The 20,193-nt window shown below is 44.1% G+C and overlaps 1 protein-coding gene across 1 annotated transcript in view; it reads right to left on the bottom strand.

Moving 5' to 3' along the window:
- GPR83 (G protein-coupled receptor 83) overlaps window positions 1-18,831 on the bottom strand; it is a 72,804-nt gene extending 53,973 nt beyond the window's left edge. Inside the window, exon 1 of the mRNA XM_073669752.1 lies at window positions 17,984-18,831. Within this exon, the coding sequence (XP_073525853.1) occupies window positions 17,984-18,370 (387 nt within the window). The 5' untranslated portion in view covers window positions 18,371-18,831. The remainder of the gene's footprint in view (window positions 1-17,983) is intronic.
- Window positions 18,832-20,193: the final 1,362 nt, after the last annotated feature.

The following is a 20,193-nucleotide window of genomic DNA, read 5'->3' as shown; positions in this document are numbered from 1 at the left end:
TGGGTTTTACCCCCTTCCCAGGCTTCAAACATCTGCCCCAGCCGTCTGCTTAACCTCCGCTAGAGACTAAAATTAGGGGGGCCCCCACGTCATTTTTTTGGGGGGGGGTCCTCCATTTTAATAGCTAGTAAAGGCTAGGTATTCAGCTGGGGGCTGATATTAGTAGCCTGGGAAGCTCCGTGGGTATTACCCCCTTCCCAGGCTTCAAACATCTGCCCCAGCTGTCTGCTTAACCTCCGCTAGAGACTAAAATTATGGGGGATCCCACGCCATTTTTTTTTAAAATAAATCCTTTATTTTAACACTAAATGACATTTGAGGACTTAATAAAGATGCAGTCCCTAAATTATTATTTATTTTTTAATAAATTTTTCCCAAAACTTTTGACGTGGGCTTCGCCATATTTTTGTATGCCAGCCAGGTACAGCATCCAGCTTCTATGAACACGCCATTTTCCGGGGCGGCCGCGGACTGCAATTTTCAGCGGGGGGGGGGGGGCAGAAAGCTTGGGCCTCCCTGCGCTGCAGATTCCATCCCCCAGCTGCCTAGTTATACCTGGCTGGACACAAAAATAGGGAGAAGCTCCACGTTTTTTTTTTTTTAATTATTTCATGAAATTCATGGAATAATTAAGAAAAAAAGGGCTTCCCTATATTGTTGTGTCCGGCTAGGTACAAATAGGCAGCTGGTGGTTGGGGGCAGCCCGTTCCTGCCTGCTGTACCTGGCTGGACACAAATATAGTGTGAAGCCCCACGTCAATTTTTTTTTAATTATTTCAGGAAATTCATGAAATAATTAAAAAAAAAAATGTGTGGCGCTTCGCCCTATTTTTGTGTCCAGCCAGGTACAACTAGGCAGCTGGGGGCTGGAATCTGCAGCGCAGGGAGACCCAAGCTTTCTGGGCCCCACCCGCTGCAAATTGCAGTCCGCAGCCGCCCCGGAAAATGGCGCGTTCATAGAAGCGCCATCTTCTGGCGCTGTACCCAACTCATCCAGGGCCCTGGTGCGGTGGCTCACTGGGTAATAAAGGGGTTAAGGCCAGCTTGGCATTATCAGCTGGCCCTAAGCCCGAAATTCATGGGGTCACGCCAATATTAGACATGACCGCCATGAATTTCTAGTAAAGTATTTAAAAAAAACACAAACACCCAGAAAAAAGTCCTTTAATTGAAATAAAGACACAATTCTTTATTGTTCTAAATTAAACCATACTTACCGCCACGCCCATTCCAGCTGAAGCAAACGATCTCCTGCAATAAAAGTAAAATAATAAAGCAACCTCATCCTTACCTTTCCATGGTTCCCAGGACAGCTTCAGCTCTGCTACATCGAGATGACAGGCTGGACCGCAGCAGAACGCAGCTGGTGGTTGGGGGCAGCCCGTTCCTGCCTGCTGTACCTGACTGGACACAAATATAGGGCGAAGCCCCACATCAATTTTTTTAAATTATTTCATGAATTTCCTGAAATGATTTAAAAAAAATTGACGTGGGGCTTCGCACTATATTTGTGTCCAGCCAGGTACAGCAGGCAGGAACGGGCTGCCCCCAACCACCAGCTGCCTATTTGTACCTGGTTGGACACAACAATATAGGGAAGCCCTTTTTTTCTTAATTATTTCATGAATTTCATGAAATAATTAAAAAAAAAAAAAATACGTGAAGCTTCTCCCTATTTTTGTGTCCAGCCAGGTACAACTAGGCAGCTGGGGGATGGAATCTGCAGCGCAGGGAGGCCCAAGCTTTCTGCCCCCCGCTGAAAATTGCAGTTCGCAGCCACCCCGGAAAATGGCTGGATGCTGTACCTGGCTGGCATACAAAAATATGGCGAAGCCCACGTCAAAAGTTTTGGGAAAAATTAATTAAAAAATAAATAATAATTTAGGGACTGCATCTTTATTAACTCCTCAAATGTCATTTAGTGTTAAAATAAAGGATTTATTTTAAAAAAAATTGACGTGGGGCTTCGCCCTATATTTGTGTCCAGCCAGGTACAGCAGGCAGGAATGGGCTGCCCCCAACCACCAGCTGCCTATTTGTACCTGGTTGGACACAACAATATAGGGAAGCCCTTTTTTTCTTAATTATTCCATGAATTGCATGAAATAATTAAAAAAAAAAAATGCGTGGGGCTTCGCCCTATTTTTGTGCCCAGCCAGGTACAACTAGGCAGCTGGGAGCTGGAATCCGCAGCGCAGGGAGACCCAAGCTTTCTGGGCCACCCCCGCTGCAAATTGCAGTCCGCAGCCGCCCCAGAAAATGGCGCGTTCATAGAAGCGCCATCTTCTGGCGCTGTACCCAACTCATCCAGGGCCCTGGTGCGGTGGCTCACTGGGTAATAAAGGGGTTAAGGCCAGCTTGGCATTATCAGCTGGCCCTAAGCCCAAAATTCATGGGGTCACGCCAATATTAGACATGACCACCATGAATTTCTAGTAAAGTATTTAAAAAAACACAACACCCAGAAAAAAGTCCTTTAATTGAAATAAACACACAATTCTTTATTGTTCTAAATTAAACCATACTTACCACCACGCCCATTCCAGCTGAAGCCAACGATATCCTGCAATAAAAGTAAAATAATAAAGCAACATCATCCTTACCTTTCCATGGCTCCCACGACAGCTTCAGCTCTGCTACATCGAGATGACAGGCTGGACCGCAGCAGAACGCTGCCATCCAGCCTGTCATCCCGCAGACACTGAGAAGCGCAGGCATGCTTCCACTCCTCAGTGTCTGGCTGTGACGGCATCCAGATGAGCCGAGGTCATGTCCAATGAACTCAGCTCACCTCATGTACGTCACTGACAGCGTGGGAAAATTCTCCTGCACTCAGCGCTTCAGCGTGAGAATTTTCCCACGCTGTCAGTGACGTGCATGAGGTGAGCTGAGTTCATTGGACATGACCTCACCTCATGTATGTCACTGACAGCGTGGGAGAATTCTCACGCTGAAGCGCTGAGTGCAGGAGAATTTTCCCACGCTGTCAGTGACGTGCATGAGGTGAGCTGAGTTCATTGGACATGAACTCGGCTCATCTGGATGACGTCACAGAGAGACACTGAGGAGCGCAAGCATGCCTGCGCTTCTCAGTGTCTGCGGGATGACAGGCTGGATGGCAGCTTTCTGCTGCGGTCCAGCCTGTCATCTCGATGTAGCAGAGCTGGAGCTGTCCTGGGAACCATCGAAAGGTAAGGATGAGGTTGCTTTATTATTTTTCTTTTATTGCAGGAGATCGTTGGCTTCAGCTGGAATGGGCGTGATGGTAAGTATGGTTTAATTTAGAACAATAAAGAATTGTGTCTTTATTTCAATTAAAGGACTTTATTCTGGGTGTTTGTGTTTTCTTTTAACTTTGACTATGGGGTTAGTAATGGGGGTGTCTTATAGACGCCTCTCCATTACTAACCTGGGCTTGATGTCAGCTGGCATTATAAGCTGACATCAACCCCAACCCTATTACCCCCTGCCACCGCACCAGGGCAGCGTGGAAGAGCGAGGCTAAGTGCCAGAATTGGCGCATCCTATGGATGCGCCATTTCTGGGGCGGCTGACGGCTGGTGTTTCTAGCCTGGGAGGGGGCCAATATTCATGGCACCCTTCCTGGGCTATTAATATCAGCCCCCAGCTGTCTGCCTAGCCTGTGCTAGCTATTAAATTAGGGGGGACCCCACGTTATTTTTTTGGGGGGGTTCCCCCATTTTAATAGCTAGTAAAGGCTAGGTATTCAGCTGGGGGCTGATATTAGTAGCCTGGGAAGCTCCGTGGGTATTACCCCCTTCCCAGGCTTCAAACATTTGCCCCAGCTGTCTGCTTAACCTCCGCTAGAGCCTAAAATTAAGGGGAACCCCACGCCAATTTTTTTTTAAATAAATCCTTTATTTTAACACTACATGACAAGTACAGTAATCAACACTGTCACTGTACTTCATATATATGTGACTGACATGTTTCGATCTATCTAATCTATGTGTGATTCTCTATTCCTTCTATTCTAAATTGTCGGGTACAGATGCTGAATTGCCGGCCGGCTTTCTTAAAGAGACGGTGCATGAAAACACTATTATTTTTTTAAATAAATCCTTTACACTAAATGACAAGTACAGTAAGCAACACTGTCACTGTACTTCATATATATGTGACTGACATGTTTCTAGCTATCTAATCTATGTGTGAAGCTCTATTCTTTCTGTTATAAATTGTCGGGTACCGCTGCTGAATTGCCGGCCGGCTTTTTTAAAGAGACGGTGCACGAAAACACTAATATTTTTTTTTAATAAATCCTTTACACTAAATGACAAGTACAGTAAGCAACACTGTCACTGTACTTCATATATATGTGACTGACATGTTTCTATCTATCTAATCTATGTGTGATTCTCTATTCTGTCTGTTATAAATTGTCGGGTACAGATGCTGAATTGCCGGCCGGCTTTTTTAAAGAGACGGTGCATGAAAACACTATTATTTTTTTTAATAAATCCTTTACACTAAATGACAAGTACAGTAAGCAACACAGTCACTGTACTTCATATATATGTGACTGACATGTTTCTATCTATCTAATCTATGTGTGATGCTCTATTCTTTCTGTTGTAAATTGTCGGGTACCGGTGTATGCCGCTGATGAATTGCCGGCTTTTCATGTCATTCTACATTATTCTTAGTTGTTTTACTTCATGTAGAATTAACCTACAAGGAAAGAAAGGGTTTATTTTCATTCCGATATTTGTGTCCCATTGACTTGCATTGGTTTCCGGTATCGGAATCGGCGATATCCGATACTTTTTGGGTATCGGCCCGATCCAATCCGATACGATATTTCCTGATATCGGAAGGTATCGCTCAACACTAGTTGTAACCCATTGCTGATGTTACAAAAGTACTCGTAGTTTTGGTTGTCACTTAGTTTTTTTCGGACTAATAACTGTGGTTGAACAGCATATAAAGACATAACACAAAACTGCTTCACGAAAACCGGGAGGCTGAACTGTAAAAGGTTTGTACAGACATTTACATATTCCATAACGAAGATTAGTTAAGACGAAGCCTCGCTTATGAAATCTACTGTTCTGTAACTAAGACACACACTTGGAAAAGTCTGAGTAAGGTGGCAATGATGTGATATTGAGGTGTAATTACATATCACAGTTTGGCAGTATTATTAACATTAATAGGGATGTAATCCATGAGGGTGTCCCTGGTGCTTAAGAGCGCCCATTGACCATGAGAGTCCACCAGTTTAAGAAATGACACATAGTACCTGGGATTCTGTTACAAATTTTACATTGGGTCCTCAGTGTTTCAAGTTGATGGAATAAAGTACAAGCATTAATATTAGCAACTTTGAAGACCACATTGTTATAGATAAACCATAGGTCAGAAGATCTCCAATAGCGCAGGTCTTATAGGGTGTTTAAGTAGAAAAAGGAATCGCAGTTTGCTGTATGTGGGACTGTATGCCTGCAATCAGGTGAGAGTGCCAAAGCATATCGCTGTCCTCTGCTGAAAGCACCTACAATTGCACATTGGCACAACACTACTGGACCATGAAACAATAGGATATAGTGACCTGGTCTTATGAATCCCATTTTTATTAACATCAAGTGGATAGCCTAGAGTGTGCATCACTTATCTGGAGAAGTGGTCAAATTTCTACTTGTGGAGAGTGCCAAGTTGGTGTAGAGAGACTTATAGGCCATGCATTTTTAACAGAGCCACCATCAGGGCATTACTGCCCTTTCTGGCGTATGGGGCCCAGGGAGCAGAGGGGCCCGAACCGGGGCCACTCTCTTCTGTTCACCGGGCCCCAGGGGCAGGATTCTGCCATTTCAGTTACTGTGAACGTGCGTCCAAGGACGCACGTTCACGTGAAGTCTATTGCCGTGCGGGAAGCTTCCCACATGACAATAGTTAAAAGCCGCCAGCCAATCACAGGTCAGCAGCTGACGTCAGCGTGCATGTCGCCGGCGACTGTGCCTCGGATGATGGAAGAGCCGGACGCCGCTGGAGCGCTGCAAGGTAAGGAGAAACTTTTTTCTTACTTTTATTTTTGTAAAGTGCACTGCGGGGGCAGAATGGAGGTGACATGGGGGCAAAATGGAGACACATGGGGGGCAGAATGGAGAGACATGGAGGGCAGGATGGAGACATTGGGGGCAGAATGGAGACAAATGGAAACATAGGGGCAGGAAGGAGATATTGGGGGCAGGATGGAGACATTGGGGGCAGAATAGAGACATTGGGGCAGGATGGAGACATGGGGTGCAGAATGGAGAGACATTGGGGCAGGATGGAGACATTGGGGGGCAGGATGGAGACATTGGGGGCAGAATGGAGAGACATTTCAGGCAGAATAGAGACAAAGGGGGCAAAATTGAGACAAATGGAAACATGGGGGCAGGATGGAGATATTGGGGGCAGGATGAAGACATTGGGGCAGAATGGAGACAATGGAGGCAGGATGGAGACATGGGGGCAGGATAGAGACATTGGGGGAAGAATGGAGACATGGGAGCAGAATGAAGACAAATGGAGACATGGGGGCAGGATGGAGACAATGGTGGGCAGGATGGAGACATGGGGCAAAATGGAGACATTGGGGGCAGGATGGAGACATTGGGGGCAGAATGGAGAGACATTTCAGGCAGAATGGAGACAATGGGGGCAAAATTGAGACAAATGGAAACATGGGGGCAGGATGGAGATATTGGGGGCAGGATGAAGACATTGGGGCAGAATGGAGACATTGGGGCAGAATGGAGACATGGGGGCAGGATGGAGACAATGGAGGCAGGATGGAGACATGGGGCAGGATAGAGACATTGGGGGCAGGATAGAGACATGGGAGCTGAATGAAGACAAATGGAGACATGGGGGCAGGATGGAGACAATGGTGGGCAGGATGGAGACATGGGGCAAAATGGAGACATTGAGGGCAGGATGGAGACATTGGGGGCAGAATGGAGACATGGGACAGAATGGAGACAAACGGAGACATGGGGCACGATGGAGACAATGGGGGCAGGATGGAGACATTGGGGGCAGGATGGAGATATTGGGGGCAAAATGGAGACATGGGGGACAGAATGGAGACATGGGGGCAGGATGGAGACAAATGGGGGCAGGGAGGAGACAATGGGGGCAGGATGGAGACATTGGGGGAAGGATGGAGACATTAGGGGCAGGATGTAGACAATGGGGGTAGGATGGAGACAATGGGGGCAGGATGGAGACATTAGGGGTAGGATGGAGACATGGGGCCAAGATGGAGACATTGGGGGCAGAATGGAGACATGGGAGCAGAATGAAGACAAATGGAAACATGGGGGCAGGATGGAGACAATGGTGGGCAGGATGGAGACATGGGGCAAATGGAGACAAATGGAAACATGGGGGCAGGATGAAGACATTGGGGCAGAATGGAGACATTGGAGGCAGAATGGAGACATGGGGGCAGGATGGAGACAATGGAGGCAGGATGGAGACATGGGGGCAGGATGGAGACATTGGGGGCAGAATGGAGACATGGGAGCAGAATGAAGACAAATGGGGGCAGGATGGAGACAAGGGGCAAATGGAGACATTGGGGGCAGGATGGAGACGTTGGGACAGAATGGAGACATGGAGACAAATGGAGACATGGGGCACGATGGAGACAATGGGGGCAGGATGGAGACAATGGGGGCAGGGTGGAGACATGGGGGACAGAATGGAGACATGGGGGCAGGATGGAGACAAAAGGGGGCAGGGAAGAGACAATGGGGGCAGGATGGAGACAATGGGGGCAGGATGGAGACAATGGGGGCAGGATGGAGACATTAGGGGAAGGATGGAGACAATGGGGGCAGGATGGAGACAATGAGGGCAGGATGAAGACATTGGGGGTAGGATGAAGACATTGGGCCAGGATGGAGACATTGGGGGCTGAATGGAGAGAATGAGGGCAGGATGGAGACATTGGGGGCAGGATGGAGACATGGGGCCAGGATGTGGATGTTCTATGATTCTATGTGGAACATTATCACTGAGGGGCTAATTATGGATATTATTACTGATGTGATGCATTTTATTTTTGAGGATACTGTTTTCACTGGGGGCTGGGGTCCTGTTACTGAGCAGGGTGGCACTATGTCGCTTTTTTTCCTCTGGTGTAGTTTAGAAGTTTGGGGAAAAAGAGGCGAATGTGCTCTGGAACTGATGCTTTAGATATCTTTGTTATTTTATGCAGAGACGAGTCCTGGCTAGAAGAAGTGATGGCAACCTGTGTTGGATAAAGGAAAAAAGAGACGTCACCGGTGAGTCAGTGTGTTACCTTTGCACTGACACTATACACTGTATACTATGTACAGAGCTTCTGTGTATAATGGCACTTATGGTAATATTAGTATTGTGTTTTCTTATTAATGATCAGTATTGTAGTATCGGTCACTATGTGGTGGTAATATGTGGTCTAGTCATGGTGTGACTATTTGTTCCTTGTATGTGGTATTATTCAGTCACTATGTGGTGGTAACATGTGGTCTGGTCATGGTGTGATGGTATTTGTCCCTTGAATGTGGTATTATTCAGTCACTATTATTATTTATTATAGAGCTATTTATTCCATGGCGCTATATATGTGAAGGTCTGGTCATGGTGTGATGGTATTTGTTCCTTGTATGTGGTATTATTCGTCACTATGTTGTGGTAATATGTGATCTGGTCACAGTGTGGTAGTATTTGTTCCTTGTATGTGGTATTATTCAGTCACCATGTGATGGTAATATGTGGTAAGGCCATGGTGTGACGGTATTTGTCCCTTGTATGTGATATTATTGGTCATTTTAAAAAATGTATGTGACACATTCCTTTAAATAAAAATATACCTAAAAAGAGTACTGGGTATTATAAGAAATGTTTAATAGGTTAGAGTAGAGTAGAGTAGGGCCCGGCCAAAAGAGTCTACCTTGTCCTGGTGGCGGCTTAAAAAATCTTTTGGTCAAAACAAAAGCTGCTGGCTATATATGTGATCTGGTGTTCGATGGGAACTGTTAATGTGTGATTGGTGAGGACGTGGGGCAGAAGTGGAGTTTTTCCAAGAGTGGGCAGTGGGACTGTGGAAGGTTCAAGGGGTGGAGGCAGAGCTGGGGTGGAGCCTGTGCAGAGTCTCAAGGGGGCCCGAAAATTTTGCCAGTATGTGGCCCCGAAATTCCTGGTGGCAGCCCTGATTGTTCCTCTGAGATTTAAATGTGCAAATAGCTCTTTATAGAGGAATGAACAGCCACCTATTTAAGATAGCAATCCTAAAAGTCAATATTGACCCTTTAAATGGTCTTGCCACATGATTGAGGAGAGGAAGCCAAACTAGAAGCTCCATTTGCAGACACGTGTTTCTGGGTTTTTGAGCTTCATTAATGCAAAGCAAAAGACTTGGTTGGCTGAGTGAGAGGCCTCTGACAGAGATCTAAGGGGTAAAGTTTCTCCTTGTGGAGAACACTAAGTTGGTTTAGGGAGACTTATAAGCCATATGAACAGCAAAGTGGTTTTCTAATAAATAAAGGAATTAGCATTTAATAAGCAATTTTTCAGGTGTTTTTTTGCAGTGGAAAAAACAATGATTTCCAACTCTAATAAAATATTAAGTTTATTCAAAAATCCTTAAAAAGACATATCCACAAAAAGGGGTTTAGAAACCCAGTGCAACCCATTTCGGATGCGATTCCAGGAAACTGGTGTAAAAAGCTTTAAAAAGTCTCATAGGTTACCGAAAAAAGGATTTACCAAAAAAAGCATCGAGGTTCAATAGTTCTGAAAAGCACAAAAAGCATTCTTCCCCCAAACAGCGCACCATGAGGCATTAGATGGTATTGCAATTTTTTTACACATTTTTGCTTTGATGCATTAGGATTCCTTTGGCACACAAATATAAAGCTTTTGTAGTGTACTATCTCCACAAGCCAAAGAGACTAATCTCTAAATTTATACTTCATCACTATAATCAGCCTTGGACAGCCACTCTCCAGGGCTCATAGGACTAGAGGTGTATTGTTGTTGTTTTTTATTTAGACCTACCCCCTGATGATGGTATTGTGCATGCAGCTTGTGCATGATTAGATTTTCAATGTAAAATGATAAAGAACTCCCTGGAACATGTTCTCTGTGATATTACGCTGCTGCAGGAGATATTATCATGTAAAACAGCTCTGGGCTATAGAATTGGAATTGGATTTTCCATTGCATTTATTTTTCCTAAATTGAAAGAATGTTAATTCCCGACGTGGAAGTTTATATTATCGGTAATAGCAGAGAGGTGTATCAATAAATCCAATACAAACCTGTGTCTCGCCCAGGGGTATATAGGGGACTCGGTACCCGGGCCTCTTACCTTTTTTAGGTTGTCACGGCAGTCGGCTCCCGGGCCCGTACTCTGGGGTCTCTCTTGAAAAGGGGTTTTAGTGTACAGCTTGTGTCGTGACGCCACCTGTGGTTTCCAGTAATAGTTACCGGTGCTGGAGCAGACCTCCGGGGGTGATGGAATGGCAGCTGGGATGTTTCTGCTCCCCACAGGCGGAGCGGACCCCCGGGGCAGTGTAGGTGCAGATGGTGATGCTGGGCGTTGCAGTGCAGAAGAGATGGCGCAGCGGAAATAACTGACAGAGGCAGGGGAGTGCAGTCATCCCAGTTTGCTCACAGTTCTGTTCAAGTTCCTCAGGTACACTGTACGGGTGTCAGCCTCCCATGTTGCACTGCGTCTACCAGACAAGGGGTTCAGCACTTTCTCAAGTATATCAGGAGCGCTTGACGGAACCCCGCTTTCTTTATGTTCCTTACTAGACCGTCTTCTCGCGCCGGGTCTTCTCCCTCCTGCCCTGCGCTTCCCCACACAAAGTCCCAATCGGGTACTGTGAAGTCCCTCTGGGTAACGTGGAGCTCCCGGACCTATTTGGTGCCCTTCACGGCGGCTAGGGTGAGGTTGTGGCAACTGCACCATGGAAGTGCAGAAGCCTCCGGTTTTTCCAGCCGAAACCTGGAGTAACATGGCTGGGCCAGGGACCGGTTCCCTTCTTGCGGCCTGATCCCTCTGACACTTGGCAGACCCAGGCGTACGGGTGGCTTCCTGCTCCTTCCGTACCCCTGGGATCCCTTATGTTACCGGAGCCTTTGTCCTCTGCTCCCCTCCTGAGCCTCTCTTACTAGGCCCCAGTCATGGAGCAGAGCTCCTGAAGAGACTCTGCTCCCCTCCTCTTCTTACTACTCACTGACTGAACTTCCTCTCTCTACTCTAAGATGGCTTCTTTATATATACCTCCTATAATGGTGCTCCCCTATTCTACATCCTCCACCCACACCCACTACTGGTTCCCCCTCTCTTTGGTTCCCCCCACTCCAGCCAGGGACAGGGTAGCAGAAAAAGTGCATAATGCCCTTCCAGCCGGCCTGGAGTAGTGTAGTGTTGAATGCGGGTGTTGGAGTTCCGGGCAGCACTCCCTCCTTACCTGAGAGAAGGAGACACCACACCTCTGGGTGAGGTGAAGTACCTCTGTGGCAACTGAACCCCCAGGGGTACCACACCTGCAACGTAATAAAGACTCATCTACAATACTACCCATTCTGGAGCATTGGTGGATCCATTCATTACAAGTCCTTGGTCAACTATTCTCAATGGTTTAATAAGATCCTTTATTTTGGGTTAGGTTTGACATTCTTTCTTACACTTGCTAGTGGCAATATTTGATAAGGTTGTATATTGTCCCATGATACAGACAGCAGAAATGTCAAGATTAGATGAAATCTCCAGGCAACAGTGATGGGATATATGTTAGCGAACCAAGATCAATAGTATCTGACTTCACCTTTGCGTAAACCAATCGAATACCGTTGACAAGCACAGACTGTGTAGCTTAAATCCAGATTAACCCGGGGGGAATGATCGAGAGAAGTGAGCGAATGCGAAGTATTTCCTGATTATTGTGGCCCCACAACTTTTGGATAATGTAAAGGAATTATTCACATCAAAAAATTAAATTGGTGGAGATCTATATGCTGAGAGAAGTTTTTAGAAGAAGTACGTTCTCGGTGGGAGTTGAAAATTTGCGTAATTTGTAATCATCACTCCTCACTTATCCTCACCGATCACTAGAATGGGGGCACAACTAATCACAGTAGTCAGGCACTTAACTGTTTCTGTAAGTGCCATAGACTGAATAGAGTAATAGGACACTACTTCCTTCAAGATCCTTCAACTTGTGACATCTGTGTCAGTGCCAGCCCCTCCTGCTTATGTCGCAAGACGGTGCCAACCTCTCATTGCGGGCGACAGTTCTAGTTTTATGTTTCCTGAGAGTTGTAGTACCATCCATTCCTAAATTAGACCTAAGTTAACTGCTGTGTAGTTTGGGTGGAGCTGCAAGCTATTTAAGATCCTGAGATCCTGCTGTCCACTGCCAATTACATTCTGACCTGCTCCTGTGTAATTTGTCTTGCTATTCCCCCAGTGGACAGTTCGGACTTTTGACCTCAGCTTGCTTTTTGACTATTCTCATTCTTTGCGATTTTTGTCTCTACATCAACCTGATTCTCTTGCCTCTGGTTCGCTCCTCCAGATAGCAGCTCTTCTGTGGAAGCAATCCAGTGGATCCCGTTTTAAGTCCATATTTCTATACAGGAGTTAAAGGTTGAAGACCGGGGTTCCTCTGGAATCTACCAGATGGAGTGGCTTGCGCCAAGTCTGTCCAAGATAGCATTTTTGAACCTTTGGCCTCTGACTGGCATAACACAACTGTAGGAGATTGGCTACCAGGACCAGAGTTCTTTGTTCTGGTGAACAGTAGGGATTGTTGGCATGGTACGGGGAGGTTCACAGGGGCAGTTTCTGCAGGTCTCAAGTTCTTCTTTGTCATTTATGTGCCGCTATCAGTTCCTATACAGAGCGCAGCAGTCAAGATGAGTTTTTCATTGTCTGCTGCACTCTGCATGTGCAGAGACTGAGACGATAAAGCCTTCAGTATAATTTAAGTCACTGCCTACGCAGAGCTCAAGTGTCGATGACAAATTCATGCACATCTCGACTGCTGTGCTCTGCATAGGCAGCGACCAAGATGACTGAGAAGCTAATCAATGATGTGTCCTCCTACAATTCGCGAGACAGAGTTCTGGCTGGTAGAACTGTCCCAAGTGAAAAAAGAAAAAAAAGCAAAACCAAAACACTAACATTATTATAAATTATTTGCTTTTACTTTATCTAACCCTAAATAGAATTATGGCTAAGACTAGGGTCAGGGCTAGTTTTAGGGTTAGGGTAATAAAATAGTTATGTTTAAAAAACATGCAAAATGTAATAATTTTAACATTCATGTTAAATTTATTTCAGCAAAGAGAGCAATAGGGCATATAATAATTTCATTCGTATCATTAGGATTTTCTTAAAATGTAATACATATGCTTGGGGGATAAGGGGGACAGAGTGGGACTCAAAGTGATAATGGTCCACAGGTTAGGTGGAGCACAATGCTTGACTTGTCCCACGTCACTGGCCGCAACCCTCCCTTTGCCACTGGTTGCTGTCCCATTAGTTGGACAACCATGACCTCCACCTTTTAATATTTCTGTCCTATCTGGTGATTCATGTTTTAGGCTTGAATATTTCTTTAATCTAGACCCAGTAGTATCTTTCTTCTTGGAGAAGATGAAGACAAAAAGTTGCTGTTACTGGCTCGAAATATGATGAGCAATGCTATCAGATCACATCACACTATCCATGAATAAAAGACACCATGGTGGCAGAATTTGGCACCATACATGAGGTTATCATTCATCCCCATATGAAAGTACACGGGGAATGGAGAAGTCCTGTCCATGTTAAAAACCCACCAATCAAGGTGCTGGTTGAGCATGCTACTGAAATTGTGAGATGACCGCATCACCATGCTCATTATTTCAAAGGGGTTCACTTACATAGGGATAAACTGCAATACCATATGCAGCCCAAAGTCAAGAGAGGCACTATTTCTAGAAAAAAACCTTTTTTCCTAGTTTTATAGAGTACATCCCCTCACTCAAGAGCTTTATTCAGAGATTAAAGTAGCTACAAAGAGCACCTCTTAATCAGGAGGAGCATGTCTATGCATTACAAGGACAGTCTATTGATTTCAATTATTTCACTATGTAATTAGTGTTGAGCGAGTATGTTCTATTAACCCTTTCACCGAGTATGCTCGGGCCGAGCTCCGAGTATTTATAGCTGCTCGGTGATATGGTTGAATCACTCCCGTGTGCATGATTTGCGACTGTTTAACAGCTTTATTACATGGGAGGAATGTCTATTTCTTACATATTCCTCACATGATATAAAGCTGTCAAACAGTTGCAAATCATGCACACGGGAGCGATTTAACCTTATCACCGAGCAGCTGTAAATACTCGGAGCTCGGCCCGAGCGTACTCGGACAGAACATACTCGCTCAACCCTATATGTAATACTTAGTTTCTCCTGTGATGGCGCTGCAGGGAAATTGAACAGAGATTATAGTGATTGCTGGGGATTCTGGAATCTGACAATCAATAAGAAACTTCTTGCTTATCATCATGGAAACATTATAATAAAACAAGATTTCCAAAGTGGGCAACTTGTTCAAATATTAATTTACATTTCTCCTTTAAAGAGGACATGTCACATGTTATGAATATGTCATTTTCTTTACCTGGTGTAATTGCCGCTGTTCTCCTGAATCCGGCGATGTTTTTCTTTTGTTCCTGCGCCTCTCCGCTCCTGAGATATGGTCCTCTTTGTAATTCTAATCTTTTTTTGCCAACAGGGAGTGACACCCCCAGGGAACAGTTGAGAACCACGCCCATTTGGCTAACCAGACTAGATTTACATACAGGGAAGAGGGGGTGATATCTCAGGAACGCAGAGGCGTAGAGACAAAAGAAAAACATCGCCGGATTCAGGAGAACAGCGGCAATTACACCTTGTAAAGAAATTACATATTTATGGGAAGTGACCGGTCCGCTTTAAAAGCAATAGTCTTGTATTTATTTTGTTTTTCTGTAATTCACCTTTAAAGTTGTTTTTTTTTTTGCAAATTTAACAAGGCAGGGCACTGCCCTTTCAATGTTGAATAAAATATGAATTCTGCTGTTATTCTGAGACTCCTGACCTTCCTTCCCCGTCACGTAGATGGAGCGTCACCGCAAGGGTTACATTGTGATTCGCAGCCAGAGGCGACAACTGTTAGATAGTAGAGCGGATTTCTTTCTGTAGCGACATTAACCCTCCACAGAAGCCTACAATGATTTTTTTTGTTGCGTTACATCCTCCAGTGACAATACTGATGATCACTCATATGTATGTGAACCCCCCCCCAGACTATCTATAGTGCCAGAATGCTAAGAGTTTTCTATTCAGACCTACACAATAATAGGAAACCTGTCTGATCTGATTAGACGAGTGCCATTGTGAGGTTGACTGCACAGAGACCAAAACGCGTTGTAGTTCCCACAATCTTAGTATTCGCTAGCAGCCTCTCTAACATCTGTGCCAGAGTGCGAGAATGAAGCTCCGGCTCTCAGAATATAATGATTCTGAATGCATGGAGGAGATGAGCCAGACGGTCCCCGCTCCCTATACATAATACATATATAAAAGAGACTGCATACGAAAGTAAAACCATAAAAACCATAGGAGACCATCCAATTTAGCTAATTCTGCCATGTATACTTGTACCCTCAGTATGAAATAAATACCTATCTGGAAACCATCAGCAAGCTGCAGTTTTTGGATCTTTTAATCCTATTATATTGTTTTATATTATTACAGATGTGAATGGACTGTGGGTAATTAAAGGGGTTATCCACCTTTGAGGATATTTTGCTTTTACTTAAATGCATTTGGCGCTAAAAATCATTTTTACAATTGGGTTTCATTAAAAAAAAAAAGTTCACCGTTCGGCTTTTACAGGCTCTTTGTTTTCCGTCACGTTCAACTTTGATGTCGTCTGCGGTCATAAATCAGCTGAGAGGAACTCAAAAATATGTGAAATAGTTAAATACACGTCCATCAGATGAGCTCACTGACAGATTCTCAGTCAATTCGTTCTGCAGCCAGCAATAGATATTGCAATACAAAGGCTACCGGGCAAGATTTTTAATGAAAGCCATTTGGAAAAAGACCTAAAAACCTGCATTTAAGAAAAAGAAGAATGTCTCCAAAGGATCCCCTTTAAGGGGGATTTAAAACATATTTGTCAATAATGTATGATAGCTGGGGATCCCGGACTCACTTTTTTTTTTTGCATAGGTCCATTAGACTCATCAACTTTACTATCCATTCTTCCTAAATCAGTGGAGTTTTCCTATGATAAATCTTAACGATGTAGGTAAAACTCCTTAAATCTGTGCACCCCTGCTGACTGACTCACTGACACATAATAACGGGATGCTAACATCAGATTTCAAGTGTCCATTTAGATGTTTAGAAATTAATTAGTCAGTTTTTGTTAGTCACAAGAGTCATAATTAATATAAAAGCCTAAAATCTGCAAATAATCTTCTTCCTGATGGTTTCTACTTAATAAAACCAGAACTTAAAAAAATAAAGAAAAATTCAAATAAGGCTAGTTTTTACATGTGTTGCTGGATGACCCACTTTAATCCAAGGTGAGGTATCACTTTAAGACTAGGGATGCATAGACGACACTACGATAGTAACAGCTCTGACGTTTTTCTGATGCAGCGTTTAAAGATTTTTGCAAAATTCAGAGGGAAGAACGACGGCTCACTGAATGGTTAAGTGCCAGTACGATGCCCGCTGAGCTCTAGTCTACTGAATAAATCCCTAATTGGGCACAGTCTGACTGTCGGATAAATCGGATGGAGATCGGACCGGCCGGCGGCTCTCCTGACCTAAGCGTGACAGCTGCATTAATATACATGAATGCTTGGGTAGGGAGAGCTGCCGGCCAGTCCGATCTTCATCTAATTTATACGGCCGCCTGACTGCGCCCATTTATTCCCTCATTGGGTTAACACAGTTGAGAACATTTTACCTGCAGTCCTATGCAAAAAAAAAAAAAAGTTTAACTTCTTAAAGATCCCACGTGATTTGGAAATTTTGGATTTCTTGGTGAAAAGGGCTTAAGTCAATACTGAATTTTTCTATAACGTTACCCCAATGATAAGAATAGACAAGAATGAATATCGAGTTTACAGGAAAAAGTCAATGTAACCCAGAATAATCAGAGAAGTCTCTGCTCTTCTGCCTCTAGTGTCTGTGAGTTATGGAACTTGGAGAAAGTTCAAATTAAAGGGGTTTCCCAGTTTTAGAAAACCACTGTCCCCCGGCTGGAGTTTGTGTTAAAAAAAAAAACTGGACTAGTGATGAGCGAGTATGTTCTGTTAACCCTTTCGGCGAGCATGCTAGGGGGTTTTCCAAGTATCTTCAGCGGTGCTCGGAGTTATGTTTTTGTCACTCAGTGCTCATGATTTGCAACTGTTTGACAGCTTTAATACATGTGAGGAATGTGTAAGAAATAGACATTCCTCCCATGTAATAAAGCTGTCAAACAGTTGCAAATCATGCACACGGGAGCGATTAACCATATCACCGAGCAGCTGTAACTACTCGGAGCTCGGCCCGAGCATACTCGCCGAAAGGGTTAATAGAACATACTCACTCAACACTACTGCCAATCTCTGAGTAGGACCGCCCACTGGACTCCTAAGCTCAGAAAGAGCAGAGGTGTAAATGACTAAATGACTAGTCAGACTGAGTCTTTTCCCACTTAGTTATATATCAATCTACTCAGCTAATTTTGCTCTACGACAAGTCGTTCATAAATTGGGCTGAATTTTCACGGTCCTCTTTTTTTTCCTCTTTTCTGCAAAGCGAAATCCAATTTATACCCAGAAATGACATGAGACAGCTGAAGGGGATCTAATATGGCTGCTGGTGGTGACTATTACTGGTTGATGGTTATGGTACATGGGGGGTTCACGTCCTTACCAGTGTGAAAGGCGTGTTGAGCAGAGTAATGAGAATATCGGCCACGGCCAGGTTGACTATGAACAGACTGGTGGCCGAATGCATCCGTTTGTTCTTGATGACCACGTGGCAGACCAAGACATTCCCGAAAAGTGAAAAGACGATGATAAAAGAATAGGCCACAATGAGAAGAGCCTTCACCGTGGGGTTTTGCGATTCGGCGCCGTATCTCTTCTTCCCTATTAGGCTTTGCCACTCTTCCGGACTGTAGTTATTCCACGGGAAGGAGCCGCTGATGTTGGGGATCTGGAAAGATTCCTTCAGGCTGGTGTTAAAATGGAAACTTTCCGATCTTTTCAATAAGGTGGACAAACCCAACGTAAAAAGCCACACGAGATGAGATTCCATCTCCAAACAAACGTGGGACGGACATGGACAATCTCTTTATCCCACACAGAGGAGAAGTGGAGCAGGACCAGAAGCTCCACAATGGATCTTCACGCCTGAGTGGAGAAGTCAATAGGGAATTGTCACACACAATAGCAACAGATGTCCTCAGCCTTCAGAAAGCGCCGTCTCCTCCAGCTTCTGTATCCTGGCAAGTCTTCCCAGACTGCACACTTATATGACATTCAGGCACGCAAAGCTCCCAGGCAGCTGAAGGAAAGCTCCGCTCATTGGGCTGCAGCTCATTTACAAACGTGACGTCCCCCTGTACTCCCACTTTATCTAGTTATAGACGTTCCTCCTGCTAGTTTGTGATATTAAATGCGAGAAGCATTTAAAAAAATGAGTGAACAGAAAACAACCTGCGACCTCCGGAGGATCCACATTTCCTTAATGCTGAGGTGCACAAGGTGCCCTGGTGTCTGCATGCAACAGCAAGATGCGTCTTCTTCTTATACATCTATACAGCTGGCATCTACAAGAATACGGTGCAGACCTGGAAAGATAGATAGATATGAGATAGATAGATAATGGATAGAAAGATAGATCGATAGATAGATAGATAGATAGATAGATAGATGATAGATAGATAGATAGATAGATAATAGATAGATAGATAGATAGATAGATAGGAGATAGATAGACAGATATGAGATAGATAGATATGTGATAGATTAGATAGATAGATAGATATGAGATAGATAGATAGATAGGCGATAGATAGATAAATAGATAGGAGATAGATAAATAGATAGATAGTATATAGATAGATATTAGATAGATAGATAATGGATAGATAGATATATAGATGGTTGGATGGATAGATAGATAGGAGATAGATAGATTAATAGATAGATAGATAGATAGATAGATAGATAGATAGATAGATAGATATGGGATAGATAGATATATAGATAGATATGGGATAGATGATAGATAGATAGATAGATAGATAGATAGATAGATATTGGGTAGATAGATCGATAGATACATATATAGATAGATGGATAGATAGGAGATAGATAATGTATAGACACTGTTGCACCGATCGTTGACTTGACATGATGGGTCAATAAATTACTACAGATTGGACTATGGAGTGCTGCCTTTGTTTTTTATGGATATACTGAGGTTTCGTTATGCCTGAAAGGCGCTTTTTTGCACCCAATTTATTTGTCTAAAGATATTGCTGGTGGTGCACCTATATATATTTGTCTATTGTATAGATAGATATATAGATGGATAGATAGATAATAGATAGATAAATAATATATAGATGAATAGATAGATAGATAGATATGGTATAGATAGATGAATAGATAATAGATAGATATGGTGCTGTCACGGGTGTGTCAGGTGTGACAGACAGTCGCTCTGGATCCGGCTGTAAAAGCTCACTGTGCTTGGCATTGCAGACGCCTTCTTGATCCTCTCATCTCTGTAGTGTAGTGATATCGTTTTCCCTTTAGGACCCTGAGTGACCTCCACCTTCTGCTGCTAAATGACACACCCTTGCTAGGTAGTTAAAAACTCTCAGTGTATCCAGAGAGTCGCCGGTGATAGTTCTATGTTCCTCAGTCCAATCCTGGAGTACTAGTAGTTGCCTAGTTTCTTCTTGGACTTCCCTTGGAGGACAGTTGGCGTTATCTCTTTGGTGTCTTCTAAAGCTAAGTGTATCCCCTTTGTTTGTTTACCTTGTTGTCTTTAGTTTATAGTGGGGCCTGACTGGTGCTCACCCCGCCCCCTCTCTATCTAGGGCCAAGCTTTAGGGACATTCAGGGATT

This window comes from Phyllobates terribilis, unplaced genomic scaffold (assembly GCF_046119375.1).
Source record: "Phyllobates terribilis strain yellow unplaced genomic scaffold, ASM4611937v1 Scaffold_2__4_contigs__length_985480577, whole genome shotgun sequence".
Classification (NCBI taxonomy): Eukaryota; Metazoa; Chordata; class Amphibia; order Anura; family Dendrobatidae; genus Phyllobates; species Phyllobates terribilis.
This window is presented reverse-complemented; position numbering and strand designations above follow the sequence as displayed.